Source organism: Palaemon carinicauda, chromosome 11 (assembly GCF_036898095.1).
Source record: "Palaemon carinicauda isolate YSFRI2023 chromosome 11, ASM3689809v2, whole genome shotgun sequence".
NCBI lineage: Eukaryota > Metazoa > Arthropoda > Malacostraca > Decapoda > Palaemonidae > Palaemon > Palaemon carinicauda.
In genome coordinates this window covers 112,771,163-112,796,737 of record NC_090735.1, presented here as the reverse complement: position 1 = coordinate 112,796,737, position 25,575 = coordinate 112,771,163, and the positions used below count along the sequence as shown (strand labels likewise).

The 25,575-nt window shown below is 44.5% G+C and overlaps 2 protein-coding genes across 2 annotated transcripts in view; one reads left to right on the top strand and one right to left on the bottom strand.

Moving 5' to 3' along the window:
* Positions 1 to 17,167, bottom strand: part of LOC137649862 (uncharacterized) — a 133,568-nt gene extending 116,401 nt beyond the window's left edge. The window contains exons 1-3 of the mRNA XM_068382803.1: positions 17,094 to 17,167; positions 16,924 to 16,990; positions 14,681 to 14,870 (exon numbers count right to left, since the gene is read on the bottom strand). Of these exons, the coding sequence (XP_068238904.1) occupies positions 14,681 to 14,870; positions 16,924 to 16,990; positions 17,094 to 17,167 (331 nt within the window). The remainder of the gene's footprint in view (positions 1 to 14,680; positions 14,871 to 16,923; positions 16,991 to 17,093) is intronic.
* Positions 1 to 25,575, top strand: part of LOC137650123 (protein maelstrom homolog) — a 418,726-nt gene that overhangs the window by 254,691 nt on the left and 138,460 nt on the right. The gene's annotated exons all lie outside the window — the stretch shown is intronic.

The following is a 25,575-nucleotide window of genomic DNA, read 5'->3' as shown; positions in this document are numbered from 1 at the left end:
TTAGCCGGTGAATATATAATAGCTGATTCACACCCATGGTGGTGGGTAGAGACCAGTATTAATGCAATAAAGGTGTATATGCTCATGAGTTTTTGACAATTATATCATAAAAAAACCCACTTAAATATAGGTACCTGGTAAGGAAGCTGAATCTGATGATTACTCTGCCTTATTAGTCCGCTTTCCTCACGAAGCCCAGCCATCCTCTCAGGATGCTGAAAGACTCCCAGGAGCTGTTATATCTAGGGCGACCACCCATACAACAGGACCTCATCAATACCCTTAATCTGGGTGCTCTCAAGAAACGACATTTGACCACTCGCCAAATCAAAAAGGATGCGAAAGACTTCCTAGTCTTCCGTACAACCCAAGACAAGATTAAAAACATTTCAAGAGAAGATTAAAAGGATATTGGGATTAAGGGAATGTAGCGGTAGAACCCTCACCCACTACAGGCGCTCCCCTACTTACGAACATTCGAGTTACGAACAACGGTACATACGAACATGTCTGCGCGTGTCGAAAAATGTTCGGAAAGAGATGCTGTAAGTTAGATTTTGTATTGCGCGCCTTTTACCGAGTAGTGCTTCTTTCCGCCGCTAATACCGACGCTTGGCGCTGTGAGAGCTCACCCAGCATCCACCTTCCTCTGCCCAGTTCGTTGCAGTGCGTAAGTGCGTGAACGTATCTCCAGTGCGCAAAGAACTTTTTTCATTTTTATCATTAAATATCTCGTGCATCCATTATTCAATATGGTTGGTGAAAAGCGAAAGGCTTCTAGTGAGAGTGGTAATGCAAAGAAGAGGCAAGCCATTTCATTTGAAACGAAAGTGGCAATAATAAAGAAGCTTGATACGGGTGAGAAAATGGCGAGCGTTGCACGGGCATACAACTTGAATCGTTCGACTGTCGGTACTATTTATAAACAGAAAGATCGTATAATGGAACATGTGAAAGGTGCAGTGCCGATGCAATCGACGATCATTAGCAAAAGAAGAGGGAAAATCATAGAAGAGATGGAGAAGAAACTTCTCACCATTTGGCTCGAGGATCAGCAGCAACGGCGTATTCCTCTGAGCCTTATGCTCATTCAGGAGAAGGCCAAATCTATCTTTGCGGATGTCAAGGCTAAGGCTGGAGAAAGCGCTGCCGAAGAAACGTTTTTTGCCAGCCATGGGTGGTTTTCCCGTTTCAAGAAGAGGGGTAATCTCCACCATGAGTCCGTGTCCGGAGAGGCAGCATCTGCGGACAAAGAGGCTGCCGAGCGATTCCCCCAAGTGTTGAAGGAGATCATTGAGGAGGGTGGCTATTCGGCTAAGCAGATCTTCAATGTCGACGAAACGGGTCTTTTTTGGAAGAAAATGCCAGAGAAGACCTACATTAGCCGTGAGGAGAAGACGATGCCCGGATATAAAGCGGCTAAAGACCGCCTAACCTTAATGCTTGGGGCGAATGCTGAAGGGAGCTACAAGCTGAAGCCGCTGCTAGTTTACCGGGCAGCTAACCCTCGAGCCCTGAAGAACGTGACGAAAAGCTCTCTCCCCGTTATATGGATGTCAAACATGAAGGCATGGGTGACACTCGCTATATTTGAGGACTGGTTCTTCCACCATTTTATCCCAGAAGTGAAGTTGTATTGCCGGGAAAATGGAATTCCATTCAAGATCCTGCTGGTGCTGGACAATGCCCCTGGCCACCCCCCCGCACTTGGATGATTTTCATCCTGATGTCAAAGTTGTGTACCTGCCGCCAAATACAACTTCACTTCTGCAGCCGATGGACCAGGGCGTTATCGCCAATTTCAAGAAATATTACACCCGACGGACGTACAGGATGGCCTTGAAAGCAGTGGATTCTGACCCCGAGATGACCTTACGGAGATACTGGAAGTCGTATAACATCTTTAACTGCGTAAAAAACATTGATGCATCATGGCGTGAGGTTACCGAGGTCAACCTCAACGCCGTGTGGAGGCCTCTATGCCCTCAGTTCGTCAACGACTTCCGTGGCTTTGATCAGGAGAGCATCAATAAAGAAATTCTCAGCACTCTTGTCGGCCTAAGTGACAAACTTGAGCTTGACCTGCAGGAGGAGGACTTCGAGGAATTGGTTGAGTCCCATGGGGAGGAAATGAGTAACCAAGACCTCATGGAGATGGAGGCTCAGCAACGTGTCGAGGAGGAGGAGGAGGAAGAAACGCCTGTCCCCATGAAGAAATTCGAGACGAAACTCTTGGCCGAGGGGTTTTCGCTCATAGATAAAGCCATCGCACTCTTCGAGCAGCAAGACCCAAATATTGAACGTTGCACAAAGGTTGCAAATCAATTGAATGATGCCATACATTGCTACCGCATCATTTATGATGAAAAAAAAAGAAGAAAACTGTGCAATCGTCGTTAGATCGCTTCTTTCGGCCAGTTTCTAGTAAATCCTCCAAGGAAGATACTCATCAACCCTTATCTTCTTCTCCTTGACCCTCAACTTCTTCCTACATTGAAGTTACGGAGGAGGAAGTAACTTTTGAAGCCCATTCCAGCGATAACGATGACCCTCTCATGATATAAAATCCTCCTCTGCCGCCTCCTCCTCCTCCATCATCTCCTTAAGCATCGAGTACATCTTCCAAAAGTAAGTTAAACTTCATTTTATCTATCTTATTACGTACATGTACATACTGTGTGTGTGTCTCTCTCTCTCTCTCTCTCTCTCTCTCTCTCTCTCTCTAACATACGTAGTACAGTACTGTACATATTCTCTCCATTTTATTAAATGTTTTCTTTCAGTACAAACCAATACAGGTTACTTATACTGTACAAGCCTTAAACATACTTATATAAACCTTCAATATACAGTACTTATACAGTGAACCCTCGTTTATCGAGGTAGATAGGTTCCAGACCCGGCCGCGATAGGTGAAAATCCGCGAAGTAGTGACACCATATTTACCTATTTATTTAACATGTATATTCAGACTTTTAAAACCTTCCCTTGTAAGTAGTACTGTTAACAAACTACCCTTTAATGTACAGAACACTTAATGCATGTACTAACGTACCCTAAACTAAAACAGGCACAAATATTAAAGGCGACTTTATATCATGCGTTTCCTGTACACGCCAAAAAGCACGATAAAAAATGGCAACCAATGTTTTGTTTACGTTTATCTCTGATTATAATGAAGAAACAAACGCATTTACACATCTGTGTATAGGTTAGTTTTTGCATAGATTATATTGATTATTCAGTACAGTATGTTGATATGGTTATTACTAATGTTTGACTTAATTTTTCTTAGGACTTCCAAATGAAATGTTTTTCTTTATGATGCCGCCTGAAACGACGGCGTCATAACGTACGTTCAGTAAACAAACTAAGGAATTTAACGCCATGATGAAAGTGATAAATAATGATATCACAGTGAAAGCTTTTATAAAATATGTTATTACAAATATTATTTACCGTATCTATATAAAATCATACATACGTAGCAAAGCAGGAAAACAATCTACGAGAGAGAGAGAGAGAGAGAGAGAGAGAGAGAGAGAGAGAGGGGGAGAGAGAGAGAGAGAGAGAGAGGGGGGGGGGAGAGAGAGAGAGAGAGAGAGAGAGAGAGAGCGAGAGTTGTTTTACATACGTAAATGTAAATTTTAAACAAACAAAAAAAAGCCCCATTTCATATAAAATAGATTACAAATATTTTACTTTATCATATTACAGTAGTCTGTATAATAATGTAAAGTTCAGTACAGTATGTTGTTGTTATAGTCGTGGCGATGAAATTCTCACGAAACAAAAACACGCCATTGTTCAGTGCCACTTTCCTCTTGGTAAGGGTAGAAGAGACTCTTTAGCTATGGTAAGCAGCTCTTCTAGGAGGACACTCCAAAATCAAACCACTGTTCTCTAGTCTTGGGTAGTGCCATAGCCTCTGTACCATGGCCTTTCACTGTCTTGGGTTAGAGTTCTCTTGCTTGAGGGTACACTCGAGCACACACTCCTATCTTATTTCTCTTCCTCTTGTTTTGTTAAAGTTTTTATAGTTTATATAGGAGATATTTATTGTTGTTACTCTTCTTAGAATATTTTATTTTCCTTTTTTCCTTTCCGCACTGAGCTATTTTCCCTGTTGGAGCCCCTGGGCTTATAGCATACTGCTTTTCCAACTAGGGTTGTAGCTTAGTAAGTAATAATAATAATAATAATAATAATAATAATAATAATAATAATAATAATTTGATTAAAACAGCAGATTCATTTTTTCTCTCTCTCTCTCTCTCTCTCTCTCTCTCTCTCTCTCTCTCTCTCTTCGTGTTATACAATACTTACATTTAGATGAAGAAACTAAAATTAGTTTTCTTAGTGTCAATTAAATACGAAACGAAAAAATTAGGCCGAGTCTACATCCATTGCATCCGATTTCATCAGAAAACCAATATTTTTTGGGAAATATCATTTTATTCTAGAAAATTGCCACTCTTTAAATAGTTAATTGCACATTAAGAAAGCGTGTACTTTTGTTTTTAAATTTCGGGTGTGTTTTAAAAATCGAGTTTTGTTGACTTCTTTTTGTTTTACTTTTGGCTGTGATTAGATCAGCTGTCATCTAACTGCCGCTCTTGAGTGTGTACGAATACACTAACAAAGTATCGTTTATACCATTTCTTAACTTATTCAAACCGTCTACAGTATACAGTTGATATTACATAAGCACCAATGTGTTATAACCTACCAAATTTTTTTGGTTATTACATTTAAAAACACAAACACACACACACACACACACTCTCTCTCTCTCTCTCTCTCTCTCTCTCTCTCTCTCTCTCTCTCTCTCTCTCTCTCTCTCTCTCTCTCCTCTCTCTCCTCTCTCTCTCTCTCTCTCTGTGTGTGTGTGTGTGTGTGTGTGTGTGTGGGCTACTTTTCACTAACTCCCATTCCTTACCTCTCTCGATCTCTCTAACAAATGATATCTTTGTTGCTCCTCAAAGTTTCATTCATATTGAAAATCGATCATGATTCAATTTTCCTTACTTTCTCCAATCTCGCACCATCGGTCACATCGCGGTATTTTCGATATTTTCGGAAAATCCGCGATATATGTATATACATGGGTTATGAAAAAAATCCGCGAAGTGGTGAATCCGCGATGGTCGAACCGCGAAGTAGCGAGGGTTCACTGTATAGGCCTTAAACATAAATTATAATACAAAATATAGCACTGAAGCAACTTACGAACGATCGTTCGGAACGTAACTCGTTCGTAAGTTGGGGAGCGTCTGTACTGCACTCGCTGCAACGAATGGACCCAGGGTGTAGCAGTCCTCATAAAGAGTCTGGACGTCTTTTAAGTAAAATGAAGCGAACACCGACTTGCTCCTCCAAAAGGTCGCGTCCATAATACTTCGCAGAAACCTGTTTTGCTTAAAAGTCACCGAAGTTGCTATCGCTCTCACTTCGTGCGTCTTGACCTTAAGTAAACAACGATCTTTCTCACTTAAATGAGAATGTGCCTCCCGGATTAAAACTCTAATAAAGTACGATAAAGCATTTTTAGACATGGGCAATGAGGGCTTCTTAACGGAGCACCATAAGGCCTCAGAACCACCTCGTAAAGGTTTAGTACGAGCCAAATAAAACTTAAGAGCTCTAACTGGGCACAGTACTCTTTCAACCTCGTTGCCTACGATTTCTGACAGGCAAGGTATATCAAAAGATTTAGGCCAAGGACGAGAAGGCAGTTCATTCTTGGCCAAAAAAACCAAGTTGAAGCGAACATGTGGCTTTATCTGTAGAGAAGCCGATGTTCTTACTAAAAGCATGGATCTCACTGACCCTTTTAGCCGAAGCCAAGCACACCAAAAAAAGCGTCTTGAGGGTGAGATCCTTCAGGGAGGCTGAATGCAATGGCTCAAACCTGTCGGACATTAGGAACCTTAGGACCACGTCTAAGTTCCAAGCAGGAGTTGACATACGACGCTCCTTAGAGGTCTCGAAGGACTTAAGAGAGATCTTGGAGATCTTTATTATTTGACAGATCCAAGCCTCTATGTCTGTACACAGAAGCCAACATGCTCCTGTAGCCCTTAATAGTGGGAGCAGAGAGGGAGCGAACATTTCTCAGATGCAGGAGAAAGTCTGCAATTTGGGCTACAGAGGTACTGGAAGAGGAAATAGAGGATGACTTGCACCACTCTCTAAAGACCTCCCACTTCGACTGGTAGACCTTGATAGTAGATGATCTCCTAGCCCTCGCGATCGCTCTGGCTGCCTCCTTCGAAAATCCTCGAGCTCTTGAGTGTCTTTCGATAGTCTGAAGGCAGTCAGACGAAGCGCGGGGAGGCTTTGATGAAGACTCCTTACGTGGGGCTGCCGTAAGAGATCCATCCGTAAAGGTAGACTCTTTGGAACATCTACCAGCCATTGAAGTACCTCTGTGAACCACTCTCTCGCGGGCCAGAGGGGAGCAACCAACGTCAACCTTGTCCCTTCGTGAGAGGCGAACTTCTGCAGAACCCTGTTGATGATCTTGAACGGCGGGAATGCGTAAGCGTCCATGTGAGACCAGTCCAGCAGAAAGGCATCTATGTGGGCCGCCTCTGGATCTGGGACTGGAGAGCAATAGGTCGGGAGCCTTTTGGTCAATGAGGTCGCAAAGAGGTCTATGGTGGGCTGACCCCAAGTCATCCAAAGACTCTTGCACACGTCCTTGTGGAGGGTCCATTCTGTGGGGATCACCTGACCTCTCCGACTGAGACAGTCCGCCAAGACGTTCAATTTCCCCTGGACGAACCTTGTCAACAGTGAGATGCCTCGATCTTTTGACCAGATGAGGAGGTCCCTTGCGATGACGAACAGTGTGTGGGAGTGAGTGCCTCCTTGCTTGGAGATGTCCGCCAAGGCTGTGGTGTTGTCCGCATTCAATTCTACCACTTTGTTTCGGAGAAGACTCTCGAAACTCATCAAGGCCAAGTGAACAGCCAACAGCTCCTTGCAGTTGATGTGAAGGCTCCTCTGATCCAACGTCCAAAGACCCGAACATTCCAGACCGTCCAGAGTCGCTCCCCAACCCAAATCCGACGCGTCTGAAAATAACACGTGGTTTGGGTTCTTGACCGCCAGGGACAGACCCTCTCGAAGACCTATGTTGCTGTCCCACCAGTTCAGGCACGTCTTTACTGGTTCGGAGATCGGGATTGAGACAGCTTCCAAAGTCTTGTTCTTGTCCCAATGGGAGACAAGAGGCGGACTTTGAGCAAGGCTTGATCTATCCTGGTGGCAGACGGAAAAGCCCGAAAAGCTAGACTGCGAATCTCCATCCCCAAATAGAGAATCGTTTGGGAGGGAGTCAGCGAGACTTCTCTAAGTTCACCAACAGTCCCAACTCCTTTGCAAGATCCAACGTCCATTGAAGGTCCTGCAGACAGCGATGACGGGACGACGCTCTGAGCAGCCAGTCGTCCAGGTACAGTGAGGCTCGAATCCCCGATAAATGAAGAAATTTTGCCACATTTCTCATGAGCCTCGTAAAAACAAGAGGAGCAGGGCTGAGGCCGAAGCACAGTGCTCGGAATTGGTACACCACATTCCTGTATACAAACCTCAGATACGGTTGAGAATCCGGGTGTATAGGAATGTGGAAGTACGCATCCTGCAGGTTGAGAGAGACCATCCAGTCTCCCTCTCTGACCGCTGCTAGGACGGACTTCGTGGTCTCCATCGTAAATTTTGTTTTGACAACAAAAACGTTGAGCGCACTGACATCCAGCACCGGCCTCCAACCTCCTGTATGCTTTGGGACTAGGAAGAGACGGTTGTAAAATCCCGGTGATTGAAGGTCCGAGACTTTCACCACCGCTCCCTTCTCTAGCAACTGAGACACCTGCAGTTGTAGTGCCTGTCTCCTTGACTCCTCTCGATACCTGGGAGAGAGGTCTATAGGAACTTTTACCAGAGGAGGTCTCCGTACAAAAGGTATTTTGTACCCCTCCTTGAGCAACAACACAGACTCTCGGTCTGCACCCCTCTTCTCCCAGGCTTGCCAGAAGTTGTTCAGTCTGGCCCCTACCACTGTCTGAGGACGAGGGCAGTCAGACTCTGCCACGGGAGGACTTGGATCCTCTCCTCTTGCCTCTTTTACTGTCGGCACGAGCGCCTCCCTTACTGGGGGCTCTGCCACGAAAGGGCGGGATAAACCTAGTTGCTGGGATATCGAGCTTGGGTCTTACGACATAAGATGATGAAGGAGCAGCCTTGCGCGCCGACGTAGCCATCAGGTCGTGGGTATCCTTCTGCACCAGAGAAGCTGCAATATCCTTAATCAACTGCTGAGAAAACAAGGCAGATGACAACGGGGCAAAGAGAAGAGAAGCTCCGACCTTTGGCAGGGAGTTACTCCTGCCGAAAGGAACGAGCAAAGAGTCTCCCTCTTCTTAAGGACTCCTGTCGTAAAGGTAGCGGCGAGCTCATTAGAGCCATCACGGATAGCTTTGTCCATGCAGGACATAATAAGCACGGATACATCACGGTCAGCCGAAGAGATCTTCCTGCTTAAGGCTCCCAGCGACCAATCCAAGAAGTTAAAAACTTCGAAGGCCCTGTTAACCCCTTTGAGGAGATGATCAAGGTCCGAAGAGAACCAGTAAACTTTAGAGCGGCTCATGGCCAGGCGACGGGGAGAGTCTACGAGGCTTGAGAAGTCTCCCTGGGCAGAGGCAGGAACTCCCAAGCCGAGAACTTCTCCCGTGTCATACCAGACGCTCGCTCTAGAAGCCGAGAACTTCTCCCGTGTCATACCAGACGCTCGCTCTAGAAGCCAGTTTACAAGGGGGGAAAGCAAAGGCTGTCTTCCCCAAACTCCTCCTGGTGATCAACCAATCGCCTAGCAAACGCAATGCTCTCTTAGAAGAGCGAGAGAGCACTAGCTTAGTAAACGACGACGTCGAAGTAGCTAGGCCTAGCGTAAACTCTGACGGAGGCGAACGAGGAGCAGCAGTTACAAAACGGTCAGGAAACAGTTCCTTAAAAATCAGCATGATCTTTTTAAAATCCAGAGAGGGCTGAGCAGCTTTAGGCTCCTCTCCATCTGACAAAGTCCCCAAAGGAATATCAGTTGGAAGGGGATCAGCGACTTCCTCATCCGACGGAACCTCGTCCGACAACTGCCGAGTCTCATGAAAAGGAGAGACCTGCCGAGGCGGGAACGCTTGACAGGCAATGTCAACAAGCAAAGGAGCAGCAGTAGCCGAAGAGGAAGCGACGTCACGCCGCTGCTGAAAGGACTGAAATCCCTGTGACTGACCAACAACAACAGCTGAAGTTGATTGACGCTCGACGTCACGTCTGAACTGCATTGACTGCAGAGTCTGAGCAGGCAAAACAACCTCCGACTGCGGTGACTGACGCTCAACGTCACGTCGAGGCAACGGAGCCGGTCGGCGAACGTCAGTGCGGGGCTGCGGCGGCAGCAGCTGAACGTCAGTACGAGACTGCAGCAAAGGATCCACGTCACGTGACTGACGTGAAAGACTACTGACATCGCGTTTCAAAGTACAGGGGGTCCTCGGGTTACGACGCTGATCCGTTCTTAAGACGCGGTGTAACCCGAATTTCCATGTAAGTCTGAACACCATAAATATACGTACTGTACTGTACTGTAAAGTATTACTGTATACTGTACTATAATAAAATGTATCAAATGACATAAAAACAATATTAGAAAAAGAGAAAACAATTCCTTACCACATGAATTAAAGTAAATATCAATAAAAAAAGAAAACAATTCCTTACCACATGAATTAAAGTAAATATCAATAAAAAAAGAAAAAAAATTCCTTACCACATGAATTAAAGTAAATATCAATAAAAAAAAAGAAAACAATTCCTTACCACATGAATTAAAGTAAATATCAATAAAAAAAAAAAGAAAACAATTCCTTACCACATGAATTAAAGTAAATATCAATAAAAAAAAAAGAAAACAATTCCTTACCACATGAATTAAAGTAAATATCAATAAAAAAAAAGAAAACAATTCCTTACCACATGAATTAAAGTAAAAATCAATAAAAAAAAAGAAAACAATTCCTTACCACATGAATTAAAGTAAATATCAATAAAAAAAGAAAACAATTCCTTACCACATGAATTAAAGTAAATATCAATAAAAAAAAAAGAAAACAATTCCTTACCACATGAATTAAAGTAAATATCAATAAACAAAAAAGAGAACAATTCCTTACCTTATTCCTATGGTTGGCTTGCACACTGGAAGGGATGTTGCAAGGGACGGAGAGACTGGTTTATTGTGGAGAGGAAGGTGCAGAAGATGCTGGAGAAACTGGGGCAGGTGAATCAGGATTCTCTGGAAGTGAGACAGAAGATGCTGGAGAAGCTGGGGCAGGCGAGTCTGGAGGTGAAGAGCCTACAAGAGGTGGTGGAGAAGCTGGAGAAGCAGAGGCAGCTGAGGTTGATGGCAGAGGCTCTGTAGCAATAGAGGCAGCTGAGGTTGATGGTAGAGGCTCTGTTGCAGGCAAATCTGGAGTAGTAGAGGCAGCTGATGCAGAGGGTGCAGTTCTCTCTACTTTCTTGAAATACCGCTCCAGGTTAGACTGGACAGAGAGGATCCTCTTCTCATCCAAAATCTCCTTATAACACTGCAGTAAGTCCATGACACCTCTGGAAACCCTGGTGAACCTGTCCATGTTGGGATCTTGAGCCTCGAAAGTTGCCAATGCTTGTTGTATCTCGGCAAAACCTTTTGACAAGCCCTGCCTTGTGAAAGCCTTAGGGTCTGGGGTGGGGGCTTCTTCCTCTTCCTCTATGATCTGCTTCTCCAGTTGTATCAAGTCCCCAGCAGATAACTCCTCTCCATGAGATTCTAGCAGCTCCGTAACATCATCAACCTCCATCTCCAAATCGGTTTCCTTACTCAGGGCAACAATGTTCTTGATAACATGGTCAACTGTGTCCTCAAACCCATGAAAATCATTAACAAATTGAGGACATAGCTTCCTCCAAACACCATTCATGTTTGTAACCTTCACCTCCTCCCAGGAATCAGCAATGTTCTTAATAGCATCAAGGATGTTGTAGGACTTCCAAAAGTCCTTCAGAGTCAAGTCCTTCTTCGTTTCAGTTGCCTGTAATGCCATAGCAATTGTTCTTCGGAGGTAGTAGGCCTTGAATGAAGCAATCACTCCCTGGTCCATAGGCTGTAAAAGGGCCGTGGTATTAGGTGGAAGGTAAACCACCTTCACATTAGGGTGAAAGTCTCCCAGCTGGGCAGGGTGTCCAGGGGCATTGTCCAGCAATAGCAACACCTTAAAGGGGATACCCTTTTGGGCGCAATACCGCTCCACACTAGGTACAAAATGGTTGATAAACCAGTCTTCAAACACTGCAAGTGTCACCCATGCCTTCTTATTTGCCTTCCAAATGACTGGGAGTTGACTCTTCCAAATTCCCTTGAGTGCCCTTGGATTTTCAGCCTGATAGACCAGCATGGGCTTCAGTTTGAAGTCGCCAGCAGCATTTCCCCCAAGAAGCAAAGTTAACCTCTCCTTGCCTGCTTTATGACCGGGTGCTGACTTCTCCTCCTTTGCTATGTACGTGCGGTTAGGCATGCACTTCCAGAATAAACCTGTCTCATCCGCATTGAACACCTGATAAGCAGAATAACCCCCCTCCCTAATTATCTCAGCCAACGCTTTAGGAAATTCACCTGCTGCTTTCTCATCCCCACTAGCAGCTTCACCTTGCACTTTAAGATTATGGTAATTGGCCCGAGCCTTAAATCGCATAAACCAACCCCTACTAGCCGAAAACTCTTCACTTTCACTTTCTCCCCCCCTTTCTTTTTTCAACGCTTCAAACAACCTTTTAGCCTTCTCTTGAATAACCATTAAGCTCACTGGAATACGCCGTTGATTTTGATCTTCCAACCAAAGCACTAATAACCTTTCCATTTCGATAATTAAACCACTACGCTGTTTCGTTATCACTGTTGCTTTCATTGGAGCAGATCCTTTTACGTGTTCAACAATGCGCTCCTTATCTTTAAGGATAGTAGCCACGGTCAAACAGCTAAGGCCAAGCGATCGGCCAATGTTCGTTGGCGTTTCACCGTTTTTAGACCGCTTAATAATGTCTAATTTCACTTACATGGTGATGGCCTTCCTTTTCTTCGATGCACTACCATCAGAAGAATCTGCCTTGCGCTTTGGAGGCATAATGAAGGGCAAAAAGTTCAAAAAAACGATCAAACACGCGAGAGAAAAAACAGGCAATCACAACCAAAAATGGCGTATGAGTGGAACTGAGCGACGCCGTCTTCCTCGCCCACAACCACCGCAAAGCGTATTCATCCACCGCGTGCTAGAAACTAGTTCGCAATTGTTTACGTCGCTTACAACGCTAACGGTGTAAGACGGAACGACGCTTAATATTATTTTTATATTTTTATGGGGCGCGTTCGTAACGGCGAAACCGCGTAAGTCGGGACCGTCGTAACCCGAGGACCTACTGTACCAGAAACGTCAGCACTAACGTCAAAACGGACGAGTGAATACTCGTTTGGGCGGCTGACGGCCAGAGTCTCGTTCAGCGCACTGGCGACTCGAAAGCAAAGGATCATCGCGAACCTGATCAAAGTCATACTCTTCCATAAGGGAGGCAAGCTTAGACTGCATGTCCCGCAGGACAACCCACTTCGGATCAACGGGAGTCGGAACGGGCCGTGACGTCGGTAACGTCTGCGTTGGCAAAACATTGCCTCTACCGCGACCCTCGGACCCCGTGTTATGCTTGCGCTTAATAGGCGAACAGTCTTCCGACGACTGCAAAAGGTCAGAGCTGTCCCAATGGCTACAGCCAGGACGCTGGACCTGTCCTGAAGGGACTGACTTTCGCTTCAAGGGTCTAGAAACCTTGCGCCAAGGTTTCTTGTGCGATAAGTCTTCGGAGGACGAGGAGAACACAGTCTCACCCGTCTTATGGTAAGGGCGATCTTGACGAGAAACGTCCGATACCAAAGAGGAAAGGCTGTACGTTGGTTAAAGCCTCTCGTCCCCTTAAGTCCTACGACATTACTTCTCCCTGGTGCAGGGGAGCCTGAAAGAGGTCTCGGACTAGGGGAGCGACAATCACGAACAGACGAACCCTCGGTCGCAATACTAAATACACTTTGCGCACTTATCATTTTATCACTACGATTTTCTATTTTACCACTCTGACACTTCAACAACTTAACATCTGACATGAGTTGGTTACGGTCCGATGCTAAGGACTCAACTTTTTCGCCTAAAGCTTGAATCGCTAGAAACATATCCCACATGGACGGTTCATGAGTGCTAGTGGGGGGTTCAGGAACAACTACTACAGGGGAAGGATTAGGTTCAGGGGCATGGGAGGAGGAAAATTCCAAAGACCTAGAGGAGCTTCTCCTCACCCTATCTCTCTCCAGCTTACCAGTATATTTGTCATACTCAAGCCAGTCGAATTCCGACAAGACCACGCACTCATCACACCGATCTCCTAATTGGCAGGATTTACCCCGGCAATTAGAACAAACGGTATGTGGGTCGATAGAGGCCTTGGGAAGACGTTTGTTGCAATCCCTCGCACACTTGCGATATTTAGATTCAGGGACAGGAGAAGGGTCAGCCATATTGAACAATCAGAGAAAATCCAAGTCAAAACCAAAGTCATCAACAATAAACACCAGCCAAAAAAAGAGTTTCAAGAGTTTAATTGAAGAAAAAAACACCCGTCACAGCGAAAGCCAACAAACAACCAAAATAAAGTACTTCACCAAATAGGTCGAAAACTCAAGGTCATAAGCGAGCGGAACCAACTTGTCGACAAGACCGACAGAGAAGAACTGGAGAACTTGACAAGTATATGCGGTATCTGGCCGATAGTCGGCGCTGGTGGTCACACCCGCAACCTTCACGGCGATCGCTCGCGAGTTTTTGGTATCTGTCGAGCCGTCCGAGACGTCAGCTATTATATATTCACCGGCTAAGTTTAATATTTAAAAAATACGAACAACCGTGTTCATACTCGGGAGAAGTAAGAAGATTAACTTTTAAAGGTAAATCATTCCCATGCTGTCAGGAAAAACAAATGCCAAACTAAAGGGCATCATACCAAGAGTAGAAAAACTTAAAAATATACCAAACACAAAGACGAATACAGGTAATTCGGTATGTTTATTACATTAACTATTGCTAAGAATAACTAAATTGGAAGTCAATCCACTATATGGAACTTAATAGTTGAGAAAGATGACCAAATCTTCTGGTGTTGATAACATGGAGAAAAGTGCGTACTGTACATTTGTTTGCCCAAAGACAAATATAAGATATTAGTCTAACACCTATAAGTGTCCAGGTAACCGTCTCCAATACCAGTATTGGTTCTCAATAATGTGTCGTTGGTTGTCCAACGTATTTAAGCACTAGAGGTAATGTGATACATTCAATGGAGCCTGAATCAGTGGGTCTCCCTTATACTTGGAGTGTCCGTGCTATGCACATTGATACACAACCCGTTAAGCTGGGAAGACAGAATTTCTTTGAGATTTTTCTTGTGCTGTATACCCTGTTCTAACCTTCCACGGAAAGTTCTTTGAAACCACACAGCAAGTTAACCTAAAAATACAAAAATTCTGTGCATAATGGCTTACCTCGTCCATCTTTAAGAAACTCTAGAGTATCCCTTATTTCCTTTGTCATATTTTCTTCCTGTTCTCTTTTTTCCTCTTCCTTGCTCTGCAAAACCCTTATTGGAACACCATTGCAATCCATTTTCTCAGCACTGTCTTTTCCTTCTTTGGTCAATTGCTGATAAGACTGTCTCTGGGCTTCAGATAATTTCTGAAGGTAGTTTTGAGTGCAATACATAGATATTAGAATTACTTTTATTCAAGTTTATAATTCTTAAGATTATTATACCTAGCTTGGTAAAATTATTTGAGATCATTTCCATTAACAGATTAAACTAAATTATAATTAGAAGATACAGAAACAAAATAAATTAAAGTAAATTAATCTCCATAACTCCAAAAAAATAATCTTATAACAAAGGATGACAATAATGAAGGGAAAGTAATTAGAAGAATCTCACTTTATAGGTCACACATGTTAATCACTAATTTTTTCAGTGGGTCAAATTACTTGAATAACCATCTTGGGAATAACTGATGGATGAAAAAGTAATGAACAACTAGATAAAATACATAAATTATAAATTGATTTGTAATCTCTAAATATACAACCCAGTGTCTTTTAATAGGAGTTTGACTTCAACAAAGCTGAAACAGCCATTATAACTTAACAAGGTAGTTATAACTACCAGCAAGATTAGTACATTTGACCTTCAGGCCTGGGAAGGATAACTTAAATTAAGTTTGTCAATTTGTTAAATGTTCCTACACTAATACAAACCAATTATCTTTAACAGGAGACTCACTTATCCTTAAGAGGATGAGAAGTAACTAAGAACCATATTTCTGGCTAGCTCAGCTTTCATGGGAATTGAAAGAGCAACTGGTCCTGTACAGGAGCAAAGATGACGACTTCGCCAACCCCCAAACTGTCTGTGCATAGGGATGCTACAGGCATTAGGTCAAGCCCAGACCAAGATTAAATGGTAAGAGTACTGTCACAGGAGAACCTATATCCTGTACAATTTATATGCAGCAATTATGAGAAATAGGAGCTAATACATTCTATCCATCTTCCCCCTATCTAGGAGGATGAGGGATATGCTTCTTCACAGATCCTGTCTGTAAGGTAAGTTGCACAGTTATGAAGCTCACCATTATCAGACATCTAATCCAACCCATAGCAGCCTAGACTTGGGCAGCACCTAGAGGGGGAAGAAAGAGTAAAAGGCCAGTCATTCTACCTTTCAATATGTATTGTCTAAACTATCATCTTAAACAAGATGCTTTTTGTCCTGTTGAGCAGTTACCACAGGGCCAAGGGTATAGGTACCTAAAGACCTGAGTGTATACTCTCCTAGGTAGAGGAAGAAAGGTTGACTAGCATTATAAGACTCATACCTTTAATACCAAAACCTGACTGAGTGCCCTTACTCGAACCGGACTTCATATGGTTTTATTCTTAGATATCTTCTTCATTCTAGAGCTACAAAAAGTCTTTGGTGATCCAGTTTGAAGCACATAGTCCTCTTAAGATGGCACAGTGAAGCCCACACAGTACAGAAATGCCAGTCATTCTGATCCCTTTTGGAAGCTTCCAGAAGAGAAGACACGGAAAAGGACTATCTTGGTATTGTGGACAGCTGCAGCTGGGTTGTGGGTCTTGACCTCAAACCTTCCATTCTGTGTAATGATTAGTGACATATGAGATGCTATGAAGCTTGCTAACTCACTTCACCAAAGCAAAGGCTAGCAAATACACAAGTCAAGTGCCAGATATCTATCCAAACCCCTTCTCAAAAGTTTGTATGGGGGCATGCATTTAATTGACTTATGAACACTAGTAACATTCCACCTCTGGGGCCTGAGGTTCTAGGATGGGCAAGACAGCTCAAGTCTCCATATGATATACCGATCCACGTCATATGATGAAACTTCAAGAAATTACTTTGGAGATGAAGAGGAACTTTTGTCAAAGATAAAAGAAAATAAAGATATTTTGTTAGCAATACAGCTCCTAAGTGAATGGAGGAAGTAAAGCTACTATCGATTTCATAATGGTATTAAACACCTTGACATGTTGAATTCTCGAAATCTAAAATCCAAGAGATTTAAATGTCCTATTCAGAAAAATAATGCAGATATAAAATATTTTCTAATAAAAGTGGAAATATACTTCGTCATTGAGAGTTCTACAGTAAATAGGAAAGGCATTTTAAATTCAAATACAAAATCTCAATTAATTGGTTTTCTACATTGCTTACAAAGTCATCAGATTCTGTACAAAAATTGTATTGCATCTGATGGTAAGCCAATGCAATTTTTGATGACCTAAAAATTCAGTAAAGATCACATTGAAATATTCTTTGGTCAAGTAAGAAGCATGTGAGCTAATAATGATAAACCAACAGCAAGACAGTTTGCAACGGCTTACAAAAGGTTGGTTGCTCTTATTGACTTGCTGGATACCATTTGTGGCAACTGTTTGCCACTGAAGTCAATACCCATATTAATTGCCTCAAGCAGCATAAAAAAACCTGTTGCAATAATTCATAAATGCTTCTGTCTTAAGACAATTTTAAAAGGTATTTACAAAGTACATTCAAATGATAAGGAAGATAATAATGATTATATTTCTAACACTTACCAATTGAAATAATGTTCAAATGATATTAATAACTTATATTGGAGGCTGTGTTGTTGTTAAGTTAAAAAATATCTTTACAGTGTGAGGTCTGCATTGACCCATTCATTTTAACTGTAATTATCATCACACCATCATCAAATAAAAAACAAAAGGAAAATGGTTTTATCCATCAAATCATGTAATCAATATACAATACTTGTGAAAAATACATGAAGATGTCCTGCGACAAAGCACTGAGGAGAGCTAACTTCTGTAAATTAGTTAAGTTCCATATTGGCAGTTTACAGAGGTAAAATGATATTTTGATTATAAAATAAATTTTTGAATATACTTACCCGGTGAATATATAATAGCTGACGTCTCGGACGGCTCGACAGATTCCAAAAACTCTTGAGCATATATGCCTTTATTGTATTAATACTGGTCTCTACCCACCACCATGGGTGTGAATCAGCTATTATATATTCACCGGCTAAGTTTAATATTTAAAAATGATATTTTGATTATAAAATAAATTTTTGAATATACTTACCCGGTGAATATATAAATTAAAGGCCCTCCCTTCCTCCCCGATAGAGACCAGTATTAATACAATAAAGGCGTATATGCTCAAGAGTTTTTTGACAACTATTTCATAAAAAAACAACTTAATTATAGGTACCTGGTAAGGAAGCTGACTCTGACGATTACTCTGCCTCATTAGTCCGCTTTCCTCACGAAGCCCAGCCATCCTCTCAGGATGCTGAAAGACACCCAGGAGCTGTTATATCCAGGGCGAACACCCTTATAACAGGAGCTCATCAATACCCTTAATCTGGGCGCTCTCAAGAAACGACATTTGACCACCCGCCAAATCAAAAAGGATGCGAAAGACTTCCTAGTCTTCCGTACAACCCAAGATAAGATTAAAAACATTTCAAGAGAAGATTAAAAGGATATTGGGATTAAGGGAATGTAGTGGTAGAACCCTCACCCACTACTGCACTCGCTGCAACGAATGGACCCAGGGTGTAGCAGTCCTCATAAAGAGTCTGGACGTCTTTTAAGTAAAATGAAGCGAACACCGACTTGCTCCTCCAAAAGGTCGCGTCCATAATACTTCGCAGAGACCTGTTTTGCTTAAAAGCCACCGAAGTTGCTATCGCTCTCACTTCGTGCGTCTTGACCTTAAGCAAACAACGATCTTTCTCATTTAAATGAGAATGTGCCTCCCGGATTAAAAATCTAATAAAGTACGATAAAATATTTTTAGACATGGGCAATGAGGGCTTCTTAACGGAGCACCATAAGGCCTCAGAACCACCTCGTAATGGTTTAGTACGAGCTAAATAAAACTTTAGAGCTCTAACTGGGCACAGTACTCTTTCAACCTCGTTGCCTACGATTTCTGACAGACAAGGTATTTCAAAAGATTTAGGCCAAGGAGGCGAAGGCAGTTCATTCTTGGCCAAAAAACCAAGTTGAAGCGAACATGTGGCTTTATTTGTAGAGAAGCCGATGTTCTTACTAAAAGCATGGATCTCACTGACCCTTTTAGCCGAAGCCAAGCACACCAAAAAAAGCGTCTTGAGGGCGAGATCCTTCAGGGAGGCTGAATGCAATGGCTCAAACCTGTCTGACATTAGGAACCTTAGGACCACGTCCAAGTTCCAAGCGGGAGTTGACATACGACGCTCCTTAGAGGTCTCGAAAGACTTAAGGAGATCTTGGAGATCTTTGTTATTTGACAGATCCAAGCCTCTATGTCTGAACACAGACGCCAACATGCTCCTGTAGCCCTTAATAGTGGGAGCAGAGAGGGAGCGAACATTTTTCAGATGCAGGAGAAAGTCCGCAATTTGGGCTACAGAGGTACTGGAAGAGGAAATAGAGGATGACTTGCACCACTCTCTAAAGACCTCCCACTTTGACTGGTAGACCTTGATAGTAGATGATCTCCTAGCCCTCGCGATCGCTCTGGCTGCCTCCTTCGAAAATCCTCGAGCTCTTGAGAGTCTTTCGATAGTCTGAAGGCAGTCGGACAAAGCGCGGGGAGGCTTTGATGAAGACTCCTTACGTGGGGCTGCCGTAAGAGATCCATCCGTAAAGGTAGACTCCTTGGAACGTCTACCAGCCATTGAAGTACCTCTGTGAACCACTCTCTCGCGGGCCAGAGGGGAGCAACCAACGTCAACCTTGTCCCTTCGTGAGAGGCGAACTTCTGCAAAACCTTGTTGATGATCTTGAACGGCGGAAATGCGTAAGGGTCCATGTGAGACCAGTCCAACAGAAAGGCATCTATGTGGGCCGCCTCTGGATCTGGGACTGGAGAGCCATAGGTCGGGAGCCTTTTGGTCAGTGAGGTCACAAAGAGGTCTATGGTGGGCTGACCCCAAGTCATCCAAAGACTCTTGCACACGTCCTTGTGGAGGGTCCATTCTGTAGGGATCACCTGACCTCTCCGACTGAGACAGTCCGCCAGGACGTTCAATTTTCCCTGGACGAACCTCGTCAACAGTGAGATGCCTCGATCTTTTGACCAGATGAGGAGGTCCCTTGCGATGACGAACAGTGTGTGGGAGTGAGTGCCTCCTTGCTTGGAGATGTACGCCAAGGCTGTGGTGTTGTCCGCATTCACTTCTACCACCTTGTTTCGGAGAAGACTCTCGAAACTCGTCAAGGACAAGTGAACAGCCAACAGCTCCTTGCAGTTGATGTGAAGGCTCCTCTGATCCAACGTCCAAAGACACGAACATTCCAGACCGTCCAGAGTCGCTCCCCAACCCAAATCCGACGCGTCTGAAAATAACACGTGGTTTGGGTTCTTGACCGCCAGGGACAGACCCTCTCAAAGACCTATGTTGCTGTCCCACCAGTTCAGGCACGTCTTTACTGGTTCGGAGATCGGGATTGAGACAGCCTCCAAAGTCTTGTTCTTGTTCCAATGGGAGTCTAGATGGAACTGGAGAGGGCGAAGGTGAAGTCTCCCTAGAGAGATAAATTGTTCCAGGGATGACAGCGTCCCTAGGAGGCTCATCCAACTTCTCACAGAGCAACAGTCTTTTCTCAGCATGAGGCGGACTTTGAGCAAGGCTTGATCTATCTTGGTGGCAGACGGAAAAGCCCGAAAAGCTAGACTGAGAATCTCCATCCCCAAATAGAGAATTGTTTGGGAGGGAGTCAGCTGAGACTTCTCTAAGTTCACCAACAGTCCCAACTCCTTTGCAAGATCCAACGTCCATTGAAGGTCCTGCAGACAGCGATGACGGGACGACGCTCTGAGCAGCCAGTCGTCCAGGTACAGGGAGGCTCGAATCCCCGATAAATGTAGAAATTTTGCCACATTTCTCATGAGCCTCGTAAAAACAAGAGGAGCAGGGCTGAGGCCGAAGCACAGTGCTCGGAATTGGTACAGCACAGTGCTCGGAATTGGTACACCACATTCCTGTATACAAACCTCAGATACGGTTGAGAATCCGGGTGTATAGGAATGTGGAAATACGTATCCTGCAGGTCGAGAGAGACCATACAGTCTCCCTCTCTGACCGCTGCTAGGACGAACTCGGTGGTCTCCATCGTAAATTTTGTTTTGACAACAAAAACGTTGAGCGCACTGACATCCAGCACCGGCCTCCAACCTCCTGTATGCTTTGGGACAAGGAAGAGACGGTTGTAAAATCCCGGTGATTGAAGGTCCGAGACTTTCACCACCGCTCCCTTCTCTAGCAACTGAGACACCTGCAGCTGTAGTGCCTGTCTCCTTGACTCCTCTCGATACCTGGGAGAGAGGTCTATAGGAACTTTTACCAGAGGAGGTCTCCGTACAAAAGGTATTTTGAACCCCTCCTTTAGCAACAACACAGACTCTCGGTCTGCACCCCTCTTCTCCCAGGCCTGCCAGAAGTTGTTCAGTCTGGCCCCTACCGCTGTCTGAGGACGTGGGCAGTCAGACTCTGCCACGGGAGGACTTGGATCCTCTCCTCTTGCCTCTCTTACTATCGGCACGAGCGCCTCCCTTACTGGGGGCTCTGCCACGAAAGGGCGGGATAAACCTCGTTGCTGGAGTATCGAGCTTGGGTCTTACGACATAAGATGATGAAGGAGCAGCCTTACGCGCCAACGTAGCCATCAGGTCGTGGGTATCCTTCTGCACCAGAGAAGCTGCAATATCCTTAATCAACTGCTGAGGGAACAAGGCAGATGACAACGGGGCAAAGAGAAGCTCCGACCTTTGGCAGGGAGTTACTCCTGCCGAAAGGAACGAGCAAAGAGTCTCCCTCTTCTTAAGGACTCCTGCCGTAAAGGTAGCAGTGAGCTCATTAGAGCCATCACGGATAGCTTTGTCCATGCAGGACATAATAAGCACGGATACATCACGGTCGGCCGAAGAGATCTTCCTGCTCAAGGCTCCCAGCGACCAATCCATGAAGTTAAAATCTTCGAAGGCCCTGTTAACCCCTTTGAGGAGATGATCAAGGTCCGAAGAGGACCAGCAAACTTTTGAGCGTCTCATGGCCAGGCGACGGGGAGAGTCTACGAGGCTTGAGAAGTCTCCCTGGGCAGAGGCAGGAACTCCCAAGCCGAGAACTTCTCCCGTGTCATACCAGACGTTCGCTCTAGAAGCCAGTTCTAAAGGGGGGAAAGCAAAGGCTGTCTTCCCCAAACTCCTCCTAGTGATCAACCAATCGCCTAGTAAACGCAAAGCTCTCTTAGAAGAGCGAGAGAACACTAGCTTAGTAAACGACGGCGTCGAAGTAGCTAGGCCTAGCGTAAACTCTGACGGAGGCGAACGAGGAGCAGCAGTTACAAAATGGTCAGGAAACAGTTCCTTAAAAATCAGCCTGATCTTTTTAAAATCAAGAGAGGGCTGAGCAGTTCTAGGCTCCTCTCCGTCTGACAAAGTCCCCAAAGGAATACCAGTTGGAAGGGGATCAGCGACTTCCTCATCCGACGGAACCTCGTCCGACAACTGCCGATTCTCATGATACGGAGAGACATGCCGAGGAGGCAACGCTTGACAGGCAATGTCAACAAGCAACGGAGCAGCAGCAGCAGAAGAGGAAGCGACGTTATGACACTGCTGAAAGGACTGAAAGTCTTGTGACTGACCAACAACAACAGCTGAAGTTGATTGACGCTCGACGTCACGTCTGAACTGCATTGACTGCAGAGTCTGAGCAGGCAAAACAACCTCCGACTGCGGTGACTGACGCTCAACATCACGTCGAGGCAATGGAGCCGGTCGGCGAACGTCAGTGCGGGGCTGCGGCGGCAGCAGCTGAATGTCAGTCCGAGACTGTAGCAAAGGAGGATCCATGTCACGTGACTGACGTGAAAGACTAGGCACACGACTAGCATCGCGTTTCAAAGCACTAGAAACGTCAGCACTAACGTCAAACGGACGAGAAAACACTCGTTTAGGCGGCTGAAGGCCAGAGTCACGTTCAGCGCACTAGCGACTCGTAAGCAAAAGATCATCGCGAACCTGATCAAAGTCATACTCTTCCATAAGGGAGGCAAGCTTAAACTGCATGTCCCGCAGGACAACCTACTTCGGATCAACGGGAGTCGGAACGGGCCGTGACGTCGGTAACGTCTGCGTTGGCAAAACATTGCCTCTACCGCGACCCTCGGACCCCGTGTTACGCTTGCGCTTAACAAGCGAACAGTCATCCGACGACTGCAAAAGGTCAGAGCTGTCCCAATGGCTACAGCCAGGACGCTGGACCTCTCCTAAGGGGACTGACTTTCGCTTCAAGGGTCTAGAAAACTTGCGCCAAGGTTTCTTGTGCGATAAGTCTTCGGAGGACGAGGAGAACATAGTCTCACCCGTCTTATGGTAAGGACGATCTTGACGAGAAACGTCCGATATCAAAGAGGGAACGTCTGTACGTTGGTTTACGCCTCTCGCCCCCTTAAGTCCTACGACATTACTTCTCCCTGGTGCAGGGGAGCCTGAAAGAGGTCTCGGACTAGGGGAGCGACAAGCACGAACAGACAAACCCTCGGTCGCAACACTAAACACACTTTGCGCACTTATCCCTTTATCACTTAGATTTTCTGTTTTACCACTCTGACACTTAAACAACTTAACATCTGACATGAGTTGGTTTCTGTCCGATGCAAAGGACTCAACTTTTTCGCCTAAAGCTTGAATCGCTAAAAACATATCCCGCATGGACGGTTCATGAGTGCTAGTGGGGGGTTCAGGAACAACTACTACAGGGGAAGGATTAGGTTCAGGGGCATGGGAGGAGGAAAATTCCAAAGATCTAGAGGAGCTACTCCTCACCCTATCTCTCTCAAGCTTACAAGTATATTTGTCATACTCAAGCCAATCGAATTCCGACAAGACCACGCACTCCTCACACCGATCTCCTAATTGGCAGGATTTACCCCGGCAATTAGAACAAACAGTATGAGGGTCGATAGAGGCCTTGGGAAGACGTTTGTTGCAATCCCTCGCACACTTGCGATATACAGGAGAAGGGTCAGCCATTTTGAACAATCAGAGAAAATCCAAGTCAAAACCAAAGTCATCAACAATAAACACCAGCCAAAAAAAGGGTTTCAAGAGTTTAATTGAAGAAAACACCCGACACAGTGAAAGCCAATAAACGACCAAAATAAAGTATTTCACCAATTCGGTCGAAAACTCAAGGTCATAAAGCGAGCGGAACCAACTTGTCGACAAGACCGACAGAGAAGAACTGAAGAAATTGACAAGTATATGCGGTATCTGGCCGATAGTCGGCGCTGGTGGTCACACCCGCAACCTTCACGGCGATCGCTCGTGAGTTTTTGGAATCTGTCGAGCCGTCCGAGACGTCAGCTATTATATATTCACCGGCTAAGTTTAATATTTAAAAACAATATTTTTAGAATTTAATAATCACATGTATGATACATAGCCATTGGGCAATCACTACCAGTTATTGACCAAAGTACATAATAGCTTGAAGTATTTGTGATATACTGTATAATTTTGCTGATAGGCATATTACTGTAAAAATTTTAACAGGTTGCAGTAAAGAGGAGCCAGTTATATAATAAACTCATTCATTTTAGGGGTCAATAATTCCTACTGATAAATAATAGTATGCAAAACCATATAATAAGGACCAAAGAATTAGCACATGTAAAGGGATTAGCTATAAATTTGGGTCAGTAATAGATTAAATGTAAACAAGATAATGAAAAAGTTTGTATTGTATTACATAGTAATAAAGTAGGTTACTGTATTATGTAATGAAATCATTAACTATGTTCTTTATAACAATGATAAAATGACAACCACCTTTAGCCTCCATGTATGCTACTAAGACTCATTATGAAAATAAATATTGGAAATATAATAGAAGTGTTCCTATTAATCCATAAGGTTTGGAGTCTCTTTTGCCATTCCGGGGCGTAGCCAACCGGAGGTCAACTGGCTTCACTTTACTGAGTGGTCTGACTCTTGCAGGGTGCCTCCTTCCATTATTTCTCCAATGTGTTACATGGCCAAGACCAACCAAGGCAACTATCACAGCACTCTGTTTCATTAGTGGGTCACAACCCTGCACCTGCCCTCACTGCCCAAGCCATTGACACTTGTCCTATCTTGAGTAATGCATCATACTAAAGCACACTGATAGAAGAGAGCAAATGTCCAACTGCAACCAAATAAGAAGTCGTAAGGGGGTTTAGATCTCCAAACGTTATTTTTTTCACCTGCTGCCAAATCCTCTGAACTACAATATAACTTGTCTGCCAGTAAAATCAGCCAGAGCCACTGTACAAAGTGGACACAGTAATTACATCCATGAGTGGGTTTCTGAGGTTGGGCATCTGCCACTTGGCAACCCAGAGTTAAATGCCATTGAGCAGGTGTGGGGGACCTACGGGCCAAGCTGGAGGAAGCCAGGCTTTGTGCTTTGCTGGTTATGGTTTGGACAGAAATGCTAGCTGGGATTAACAGATTCATTTACATAGAAATCTAACTTATATGATCTCCAGATCTTGGCAAAGTCCAAGAAGTTTGTCTCGGTGTCGAAGAAGGGCTGACTCCGAGTCTGCTAGGATCAGCCAGTCGTCCAGATAACGGAGGAGACAGATGCCGATCCTGTGTGCCCACGACGATATTAGGGTGAACTCTCTGGTGAAAACCTGTGGTGCTGTGGAGAGACCAAAACACAGAACTTTAAACTGATAAACCTTGTTGTCTAGGCTGAATCTCAAGTACTTCCTTGAAGACGGATGGACTGGGATCTGGAAGTACGCGTCCTTCAGGTCCAGTGTACACGAAGTC